We start from the raw sequence: 12072 nt of genomic DNA, 5'->3' as shown, positions 1-12072 counted from the left end.
AACCAGATAGGCTTCCAAGAAAACCTAATGTTTACTTGAAAACCTTCATGATCTTCTGCAAAATATTAAAATAATGACAAAGTAGTTGTAGAACAGAAATGAGAAATCTAAAGATTATGACTGCTATCAAGTAATTCTAACAACTCTACCTCTGAAGTCCTCAAAAATAAGCTTTCAAATATTTTAATTCTACCAGATATTTCTGCAACTTTTTAAAAGGAATAATTTTTCACACTGAAATCTGACAATTAACATTTTAAATCATTTTACTATGGTGCAGTTTATAGTAAAAAGGGTCAGAGGAGTATTTCCTAGTTAAGTGTCATTAGCATATTTAAGTAATCCACAATACATGTAATCAACCTACAAAGGAATCCTGAGCATACTTCCCAATTAAACATCTTAAAATCATTAAAGCCTTCCATAAACCATGATTCAAACCTTTTATGATCTACAATAAAGCAGATTAACATATTTTTAGAAATTAATTTTCAAGGCCTGTATGGCATACATAATCACTCACCTGTAGAATATGAGATAGTCTCTATACTAGAGTTGCAAAGTTGCAGGTAAAACTCATATTATTTAAAGTCCAGTCTGGAAAGACTTTATATTAATTAAGAAATTTTGATCTTATATATTTATGAAAATGTTTAAACAAACATCCTTTCTGAACTATATTTAAGCTATTATAAAATTAAATGACAATCATAAATAAAATTGGCCCTCCATAATCATATATTCCACATCTGTGCATTCAACTGTAACTTGAAAATGATTTTTTAAAGTGTGCACTGAACACGCGCAGACATTGTCATTATTCCCTAAACAATACCGTGTAACAACTATTTATATGGCATTTACACTGTACTAAGCATCATAAGTAATCTAGGATGATTTAAAGTATACTGGAGGATAGATGTAGGTTACATGCAAATACTAAGCCATTTTATGTAAGGGACTTGAAAATCTTGGATTTAGAATGAAGTGGGGGGTCCTAGAACCAGTAGATACCAACTAACAATTGTACCTCATCTAGTTCCTCAACCCTACCAGACAACATAAAACAGAGAGGTAATAGATTCTGCCCTGAGAGCTAGAATTTACCAATCCTGCTCCATACTACCCAGGTCTAATATGTTAATCTCTCAGCCTTTGAATCTTGCCTGCCTAGAAAACCAGACCCATCTCAACAACTCTACCTTAAATTTTTCCCAGCCTGCTTTAACTTGAAAAACACAATGGGTTTAAATTCCTCATGGCTAACAGCATCCTGTTTTTATATTAACTCTCAAAACTGCAGTTAAAATTTTATCATTTCAGGCTGGGGATATAGCTCAGTTGGTAGAGTGCCTGCCTCGCAAGCACAAGGCCCTGGGTTCAATCCCCAGCACTGCAAAAAAAAAAAAAAAAAAAAAAAAAAAAAAAAAAAAAAAAATTTATCATTTCAAAAAATAAACATCTCTAATTCAAATAAGTGGATGCCATCTCCTGAATGAGAATGCGGAAAAGAGAATATAGAGAATATCATGTAAATGAACATAAAAATTCAAATCAGCACTGTGCAACTACTTAAGATAGTCTTGAGAAAAGGTTCCAATACTTCAAAAATGTTCATCAGAAACATTTTTATAGAAAGGATACTATAAATTTAACATTGATATACAATCTGAATATTATCACTTCTCTACACTCTGCAGAGTAGTAATTCTCAGAGGAAACAAAACTTACCATGTATTTAAGTAATCCTATTTCAGGATGAAGCAGAGGCAGCTCAGGGAACCATTTCTGTGCCAAGCTATTCAGCTTCTCCTAAAATTAAAAATACATTTTTTTTATTGTAGATCAACACATGTGACAAGTTCCTTTTCAGGAAAATAAAGCATATCAGCATCAGTCTTTTCACATATCTAATAAGATATACAATCACTGATTTTGATTTCTACTTTAAGAAATACCAAGCAAAAACCAAGTGATACTGTGAATCCAAATTACCATGTTACAAATAGAAGAAAAACTTAATTACCAATTTTATGCCTTGTATACACATATAAGCCTAAGGTCAAAGTTCACACTCATTTCCAAAATAAAATGAAAAAAAGTGTGATACTACACCATTTTGAATAATAAACTGTCATTATTTCCCCAAATACTAAGAACATGGTAGCATTTTAAAATAATGGCTGTCTCATTTAGAAGGAAAAAAAATCATAAAATCCTGAGACAAAAAATAAATATGTAGCTCTGCAACACTCACTTTGAAGCAAATGTGAATACTGAAGATTCTTACAAAAGGAAAATCATGTCATATGTTTAAGAAAAACTTCTAAACATTTGTAGATTTTATCCAAAGACTCCTAAGGTGTTACATATAGTCAGATTAGTTTGGTAATTAAAGCATGACACTTAAAATGTCTATTATTTTATAGCATTTTATTTTCAAAGCACTGTAAATTGACTTCTCCATAATATCCCTGACATAAAATACAATATTATTTCCCTTTTAAAGAGAAAATACACTAATTCTTACAAGATAACAGATATCAGGAGTAGAGTAAATGACTCAAAGATCTAACTTTCCCAAAAAACTAGGTAGTTTCATCATGTTACATTCACCAATGAAATTATGTTGTTCCATTAATGTTTACATTGTAACATTATGCTAAAGTGATGATCACATAGGTTTAAGAAATTCTTATGCTTTATGTTAAACAAAAAAAGATGCCAAGTGTGTGTGTGTGTGTGTGTGTGTGTACTATAATCTCAATTGTGAAAACAAGCAGAAAAAAGACTAAAAGGAAGTCAAAAGTTAATGGTGATTACTACTGTTATCACTGAGTGAGAAAGTTATGGTGATGTTTTTGCCTTTTTTATAACTTCCTGTAATTTCCACATTAGTATAATGGTTATGAATTATTCTGTCATGAATTAATTTCACTGAATTAATTTCTCAAAACTGCAGTTAAAATTTTATCATTTCAGGCTGGGGATATAGCTCAGTTGGTAGAGTGCCTGCCTCGCAAGCACAAGGCCCTGGGTTCAATCCCCAGCACTGCAAAAAAAAAAAAAAAAAAAATTATCATTTTAAAAAATAAACATCTCTAATTCAAATAAGTGGATGCCATCTCCTGAATGAGAATGCGGAAAAGAGAATATAGAGAATATCATGTAAATGAACATAAAACTTCAAATCAGCACTGTGCAACTACTTAAGATAGTCTTGAGAAAAGGTTCCAATATATAGCTCAGTGATAAAGTGTTTGCCTGCATATGGGAGGCCCCAGGTTTCATTCATAGCATTGTCAATTTCTAAATTCATATAAACATTTCTATGCCAAGATAACACCTCTGGCCCTGTGATTATAGTCCATTTTACAGAATATTTATTTGAATTTCTAGAGTAAAATCTGATTTAAAATTTCAAAGAATCAAATACTTACATATTCTTCCCTCTCATGATAAATTTCCTGAAAGACACTATTGCGCAACTGAGTAATTTCTTGTTTTATTTTTTCAATTTCAGATCCATCATGGTCATCAGACTTTAATTAGAAAGAAAAAAATGGTTTTACAGTCTCATTAAGTAGACTGAAAATAAGTCTTCCTACAAAATTATTTCAATTTTAATTTTAAAATTAGTTAAATTTTAGACAAGATAAGATAAATATGTATCTATGTATCCTTCAGTACTTCATAATACTTGTTAAAGTCATCATAATACTTGTTAAAGTAACTTAGATCAGTTTATTCTAACACTGATTTTTCTAAAACCTGCAGAAAGGAATTATAATCAATAAAGATAAAATAAATTACAGAGGTTTTTGTCTCCTAATTTGCTGTAGATTTTCTCAAAGATAAAGATGACCAACTGCAATCAGAAAATAAACATTAAGAACAGCAATCAAAATTGAATTCCCTGGAACTGTTTTTCACATAAGACTTGGTGAAAAAAAACAACAAACCAAACTTTCAAAAGAAAAAAAATAGTGAATGTGTGAAGGATCTACTACAGGAAAAATGATGCAGGACTCAAATAACTCTGTAAAACTCTAATGAAGTTTTAATTTAAAAATCACCTTAAAAGATACATATACTTTTAAAAGTTACATATTTTTCTCCAAATGTTGAAAAATTAGACTAACAAAAACTTCCTCACAGTTCAGAATACTGGTAAACTTTTAAACCATGAAATTAGTTCTAGAATAGTTACCACTCCACTCCCAATTAAGTGTTCAGAAGAGGAAATGATATAATCAAGTTGGATTTTGCCATAATAGAGTCCTTTGGTAAAAATATTAAATCCTCAGGAGAATAGAGAGAATTGCCAGGTAACTCACAATGTTTCAAGCCTAAAGAGTTTAGTTGAGATTAGAAGACCCTAATCCCTCCAGTTCTGTTATCATATGAAAACAACTTAAAATACTGGCAAGAAACATTATTATGACTCTGCCTCAAAAGAAATAATCTAAAAGAGCTGGGGATGTAGCCCAGTGGTAAAGCAACCCTCTGTTCAATACTCAGTAGCAAAAAAAAGAAAGTAAAAAAAGAAATAGTATGTTCATTCATTTATTTTAAAAAAGTAAACAAAAAGACACCATGATCTTAAAAATATGACGAAATAATACCTTTGCAGAAGTACCCTATTTAACAACTGCATGCAATAGGTTTATACTATAATAGTCTAACAATTCAAAGCAAAAAAGTTTTAAAAATTATTCCAAAATGTTCATGTTACTAAATACCAAGTTAGCCATGTAAAATGTTTTTAAAGAACACTTAATTACAGCTAGGGATGAGATATGGTTGGGTGGTAGAGCACTTGTCCAGCACACTGGGATTCAATCCCCAGCATGGCAAAAAGAAAAAAAGAGAATACAAGAACATTTACTTATATGGGAAATTGTTCACACTATTAAAGTAGTCTCAATTATTTATATACTCAGACAAAAAAACTAAAGTATATAAAAATGTGAATGTAATAGCTCTCTTATTTTAAAGAGCATATTTATGTATGATTTTTATGAATAAAACCCTAGCAAAATGAAGTATAAATAGAGTTCAATTAGAAACTATTGTTTTTCCTTACTTCTTCCAAATTATTCTTTTCAACCAATTTCCATCTTAGTCGAGCTTTTAAGCCTTTCAATGTCTTCTTAATGGACAGCAAATGATCCACACTGGGGCTCTTATTTAAACATTCAATAATCTGCTTTTTAAACTAAGTAAGAGAAAGAATTACCATATTTTCAAATACAACAGACAGCAATATTAACAGTTGCTTACTGACCACTTATTACTTTTCTAAGAGTTGACTGAGTTAAGACTAAAATGCTAAGACAATTCTGTAATTTTCAACAAGACAATGGTACCAACTTATTTCCTAATTATCCACGTTCCAAGAAATCTGTTTCAGCACTCAAAATAGCAAAGTAAAAAGTAATACTTCAACTAAGACATACATTGTTAATATGAATTCATTCTGGAATATCTAGTGAAGATGTAAACTGAAACAATCTTTCCCAAAAGTGGTTTGACTGTATGTATTAAGTTTTAATAATTTTCATGCATTGTAACTTGGGAATTACAACTTTAGAAATCTGAGAAATTACAAAAATTATAGCCAGGCACAGTGGTGCACACCTGTAATCCCAGTGGCTTGGCAGGTTGAGGTAGGAGCATTACAATTTCAAAGCCACTCTCAGCAACTTAGTGAAGCCCTAAGCAACTTAGTGAGAGCTTGTCTCAAAAATAAAAAAGGCTGTGGCTCAGTGTTTAAGCAGCCCTGAGTTCAATCCCTGGTACAAAAAAAAAAAAATTTGTTTTTTATTTTATGGCAGGAAAAAAAGGTACCTTAACGTCCAACATATAGGAAAGGTTAGACAATATTATACTTCTATACAGGAATGATAATTTATTTACTCAAAATGCCACAACAGAAGAATCATTAATCATTCATGCTCATAATATACTATTCAAATAATGTAATAAAGCATTATGTTGTGTGTGTATGTGTGTGGGTAACTCTATCCAAAAAGGAAACACTGAATCACTCTTTTAGGATAAGAGATTATAATTATATTTTCAAGTACATAAGAAAATCAAAGATGTTAGACATAATAAAAAATGCATTTAGTCAGACACAGTAACACACACCTGCAATCCCAGCCACTTGGGAGGCTGAGGCAGGAAGATAGCAAATTTGAGGCCAGTCTGGGCAACTTAGCAAGAACCTCTCAAAATAAATATAAAAAGGGTTATAGATGTAGCTTAGTAGTAGATCAACCTTGGGATCAATCCCAGCTGTTAAAAAAAAAATACATACATACATATGGTGTATATAAATACATACATATGCATATATTATGTCAACAAAATCACCATTCCTACTTTATAGTGAACTCAATTATATGCCTTCTAACTATGGCTATATTGCTTTTCCAGTAATAATAAATAATTAACTGACACGAGATTTAAACTACTTGAGAAAAATTTAAATATTAAAAAAACCCAAAGTATCAATTTAGAAGAACAGTAAGAGAAAACAAAATCCAACCTCAGCACTGTTCCTATACTTGGACTGTACAGTGGCAATGAGTCTTTCCTCTGAATGGATTTTCTGTAGTACTTGACTGTAGGTATTTAAAATGATCTCCTTATCTGCATCACCTTGCTCCTAAATAAAATGACATGTGGAATTATGCATGAGAGAGTAGCTGAAATAATTAGAACCTATAATAACAATACATACACTTCAAAATTACACCTTGAATTACTATATTCATTTTAAATTATTTCTCAAAAACAATTTTTTTCAATACAGAAGACTGATATCAAAGACATTTAATGGAAAATTTTATTCCTATTACTCTACATATTATTCCTGAAGCTGTATGGAATAGAATGTTACATAAAGAAACAATATTTAGAACGTCAACATTCATTTTGAGAAATCATCTATTAACAACCACTTCTAAGGGGCTGGGGAGATAGCTCAGTCGGTAGAGTGCTTGCTTCGCAAACACAAAGCCCTGGGTTCAATCCCCAGCACGGCAAAAAAAAAAAAAAAAAAACAACCACTTCTAATACTACGCCTGACAAAAACCAACCAAATCTATTTAACAAGAGGGAAATTCAGTTGTTCATAGTGCAAAAAGTAGAAAAGAAAGAAGTAAAATAAAAAGCATAATCAGACTTTGGAAAGCAGCTTGAACAACTAGGTAAGAATCCTAGTGAGCAATGTTAAGATTACAAAATGCTCCTCAGGAACAAATCAACACCAAAAAGCAGGAGAAGACAGAAAATAATTAAAATCAGAGCTTAAGTTAATGAACTGAAACAAAAAAACTTCAAAAAAATCAACAAAAAGTTGATTAGTTGAAAATAAAATTGACAAACCCTTAGCCAAGCTAACCAAGACAAAGAGAAAACACACTCTCTTGATTATTACTTTAGTAATTTACTAAAATTTGTGATAAAAAAAATACCACCCCAGATACTAGCTGAAATACAGGTGATAATCAGAAACTACTTTGAAAACTTACACTCCAATAAAAGAGAAACTCATGAAGACATTAACAAATGACCTACCCAAATTGAATCAGGAGGACATAGAAAATTTAAACAGATCATTTTCAAGCAATGAAATTGAAGAAGCCATCACAAGCCTACCAACAAAAAAGCCTAGGATCAGACAGATTCTCAGCTGAAGTCTACCTGACCTTTGAAGAAGAATTAACACCAATATGCCTCAAATTATTCCATGAAGTAGAAAAGGAGGAAACCCTTCCAAACTCATTCTATGAAGCTAGTAGCACCCTGATACCAAAACCAGACAAAAGACGTATCAAAAAGAAAACTTAACACCGATACCCACAATAAACAGTTGCAAAAATTCTTCACAAAATACAGGCAAATCACATACAAAAACATTTTAACAAGATAGTCCACCATGATGAAGTGGGGTCCATCCCAGGGATGCAAGGTTCATTTGACATTCGGAAATCAATAAATGTAATTTATCACGTCAACAGACTTAAAGACCAGAATCACATGATTATTTCAGTAGATGCAGAGAAAGCATTTTTCTTTCTGCAAAATCCAGCATCCATTCGTGCTCAAAACACTAGAAAAACTAGGAATAATAGGAACATACCTCAAAATTGTAAATGCTATGTATCTTAAACCCAAGGCCAACATCATTTTGAATAGAGAAAAATAGAAAACATTCCCTATAAAATCTGGAACAATATAGGGATGCCCTCTTTCACCGCTTCTGTTCAACAAAGACCTTGAAACTCTAGCCAGAGCAATGGGGCAAAAGAAAGAGATTAAAGGTATGCGAATAGGAAAGGAAGAGCTCAAACTATCCCTATTTGCTGATGATATGATCTTAATTGAGAAGAACCCAAAAACTCCACCAGATGCTTGCCTTGCAAGCACAAAGCCCTGGGTTCGATCCCCAGCACCACAAAAAAAAAAAAAAAAAAAAAAAAAAAAAAAAAAAAAAAACACTCCACCAGAAAGGTTCTAGGACTCATAAATGAATTCAGCAAAGTACCAGGATATAAAATAAACACCCATATATCAATTGTGCTCCTATATACCAAAAATGAATCGACTGAAAGAGGAATCAGGAAAACTATCCCATTTACAATAGCCTCAAAAAACAAAAACAAAAACAAACGAAACAAAGAAACAAAAAATACCGTAGGAAGCAATCTAACAAAAGAGGTGAAAGACCTCTACAATGAAAACTACAGAACACTGAAGAAACTGAAGAAGACCTTAGAAGATGGAAAGATCTCCCATACTCTAGAATCAGTACTGTTAAAATGGCCATACTACCATTTAATGCAATGCCTATTAAAATTCCAATGACATTAAATAGAAAAAGCAGTCATGAAATTCATTTGGAAAGATAAAAGGGCCAGAATAGCCAAAGCAATCCTTACTGAGAAGAGTGATGCAGGAGGCATCACAATACCAGACCTTAAACTATACCACAGAGCTATGTAACAAAAGGGCAAGGTATTGGCACCAAAACAGACTTGAAGACCAATGGATTAGAGTAGAAGACAGAGAGACATACCCACATAAATACAGTTATCTCTTACTACACAAAGGCACTGGAGAAAAGATAGCCTCTTAAACAAATGGTGCAGGGCAAACTGGAAATTCATATGTAGTAGCATGAAATTGAATCCCTATCTCTCATCCTGCACAAACTCAACTCAAAGTGGATCAAGGCCCTAGCTATTAGACCAAAGACCCTGGTCCTTCTAGAAGAAAAAGTAGGCCCAACCCTTCATAATGTCAACTTAGGAACTGACTTCCACAATAAGATTCCTAAAGTGCAAGAAGTAAAATCAAGAATCAATAATAGTGGGATGGTATCAAACTAAAAAGCTTCTTCACAGCAAAGTAAACAATCAAGAATGTGAACAGAGGACTGGGACTGTGGCTTGGTGGTAAAGCACACGCCTAGCACATGTGAGGCACTGGGTTCAATCCTCAGCACCACATAAAAATAAATAAAATAAAGGTATTGTGTCCACTTACAACTGAAAATTTTTTTTTAAATGTGAACAGAGAGCCTGCAGAATCGGAGAAAATCTTTATTGCCTGCACCTCAGACAGAACATTGTTCTCCAGGATATACAAGGAACATCAATAAACTTAACACACACAAAAGGCAAACAGCCCAGTCAATTGGGCAAAGGAACTGAATACTTCACAGAAGAAGATACACAATCAGTCAACAAATAAATGAAGAAATGTTCAGGCTGGAGTTGTAGGTCAGCGGTAGAGTGCTTGCCTTGTACGTTTGAGGCACTGGGTTCAATACTCAGCACCATATAAAAATAAATAAATACAATAAAGATTTTGTGTCCATTTGCCACTAAAAAAATTTTTAAAGAAATGTTCAACATCTCTAGCAATTAAGAGATATGCAAAGGGCAAAGGGCTGGGGATATGCCAGAAGCCCTAGGTTCAATCCCCAGCACCGCCCAAAAACAAAAAAAAAGAGAGAGAGAGAGAGATGTAAATTAAAACTACAGAAATTCAATCTCACTCTACAGAGATTCAATCTCACTCCAGTCAGAATGGCAATTATCAAAGAAATACCAACAACAAATGCTGGCGAGGAAGTGGGGAAAAAGGTACACTCACACACTGCTAGTGGGACTGCAAATTAGTTCAACAACTCTGGAAAGCAGTATGGAGATTCCTCATAAAACCTGAAATGGAACTACCATTTGACTCAGTTATCCCACCACTCAGCATATACCAAAGTACTTAAAATCAGCATACTACAGTGATGCAGCTACATTAACGTTTACAGCAGCTCAGTTCACAAAACCAAGCTATGGAACCAACCTAGGTGCCCTTCAACAGATGTATGGATTAAAAAAAAAATGTGTTTACATATACACAACTCAAAGAATGAAATTACAGCATTTGCTGGTAAACAGATGTAACTGGAGACTATGATGCAAAATCAAATAAGCCAGTCCCAAAAAAACAAAGGCCAAATGTTCTCTCTGATATGTGGATGCTAATACACAATAAGCAGGGGAGGGAAGAATAGAAGTTAATTGGATTAGATGAAGGGGAATGAAGGGAAGGGAGGGAGGTTGGGAATAGGAAAGATAGAACGAATTGGACATAACTTTCCTACGTTCATATATGAATACACAGCCAGTGAAACTCCACATCATGTACAACCAGAAGAATGGGATTCTAATTACAATAAATTATACTCCATGTACATATGTCAAAATACACTTCACTGCCATGTATATTTTAAAAGATCAAATTTTAAAAGTTGGTCTAAAAAGAAAATACCCTTCTGAGGAACTAATTTTTAACCCATCATGTTCCACCATCCCAGATGTGGAGCACCTATAAAAATTTAAATGGAGCCACAAATATACCACTTATGGAAACTTTGAAATAATATTTGAATATTTACTATGTTTACAGAATTGATAACTTGAGACTTAATAGGTTAATTTGATACAGGAATACAGAATATACACAATAGAGAAAGGGAACTACTAATTAATCTTCTATGTCTACTTCTAAAACTCTCCCAAATTTTATTTTAAGTTTTCACAAAATCTAAGGAGTCTCTTCTTAAGTCACTACTATATTTGATGAACTCAATAATCAAATGATAAAGAAAGCTGATCCACACAGATGAAGAGAGATTTCATTGAATTAAACATTAGCTTTTAAAATGTGAAATGTCCTATTAAAGTGAAAATACCACCCTAAAAAAGAATAAGATTTTGCACTGTATATGGATTAGAACTTGAAGTGTTACTCTTTCAAACAGGACTACAAGAGGAAAGATCAGACAAGTCTAAATACTTCCTAGCTAGCAAAAGAATTGGTTAATACTTTCTAACAAGTAAGAGAAACCATTGTTCCAAAGGAAGTAATAATAAAGAATATCAATACTCACAATCAGAGATATTTCCAGCTCTCTGCAGATGCATGACTCAGTCTTCTCTAAGATTTCATCAATATTACCAATTGTGTCTTCAGAAATCAGTGATTCTTCCAAAGACAGATCAAAAACCTCATTTGCAAAAAAATAAAAACAAGAAGTATCTCAATTAATTCATTCAGTTAGGATTCATTTTACCCTTATACCTGAAACAAAGCATTAGGAATGGGCTGGGGAGATAGCTCAGTTGGTAGAATGCTTGCCTCACAAGCATAAGACCCTGGGTTCAATCCCCAGCACCGCCCAAAAAAAAATTTTTTTTAATTTAAAAATTTTTTAAAAAAGCATTAGTAATACCCAGCCTTATGTAGAGGAAATAAGATTACAAGGAGAAAAAAAAAGTACTTTATCCTCCTAAAACACAGGAAAGTTACATGCATGTACCACACCTAAATAAAATTAGTGGTTAAGAAAGGTGAGAGGACAATCCAGAGGAAAAGTAAGAGAAAAAAAGCAAGAACAAAACCAAAATGATGTTTTTTGACAATAATAAAAGGAGCAGTCTGACTAAAAGTTGATAAAGAACCTTGATGTTCAGGTAGCAAATTTAAATCTGACAA

At 32.7% G+C, this 12072-nt stretch overlaps 1 protein-coding gene across 1 annotated transcript in view; it reads right to left on the bottom strand.

The window, feature by feature from the left end:
* Stk31 (serine/threonine kinase 31) overlaps positions 1 to 12072 on the bottom strand; it is an 85611-nt gene that overhangs the window by 21305 nt on the left and 52234 nt on the right. The window contains exons 13-17 of the mRNA XM_047562128.1: positions 11468 to 11584; positions 6554 to 6673; positions 5087 to 5218; positions 3441 to 3542; positions 1732 to 1812 (exon numbers count right to left, since the gene is read on the bottom strand). Of these exons, the coding sequence (XP_047418084.1) occupies positions 1732 to 1812; positions 3441 to 3542; positions 5087 to 5218; positions 6554 to 6673; positions 11468 to 11584 (552 nt within the window). The remainder of the gene's footprint in view (positions 1 to 1731; positions 1813 to 3440; positions 3543 to 5086; positions 5219 to 6553; positions 6674 to 11467; positions 11585 to 12072) is intronic.

The sequence above is a fragment of the Sciurus carolinensis genome, chromosome 8 (assembly GCF_902686445.1).
Source record: "Sciurus carolinensis chromosome 8, mSciCar1.2, whole genome shotgun sequence".
NCBI classification, from domain to species: Eukaryota; Metazoa; Chordata; class Mammalia; order Rodentia; family Sciuridae; genus Sciurus; species Sciurus carolinensis.
Note: the sequence above shows the minus strand (reverse complement) of the source record. Positions and strands in the feature narration are given on the sequence as shown.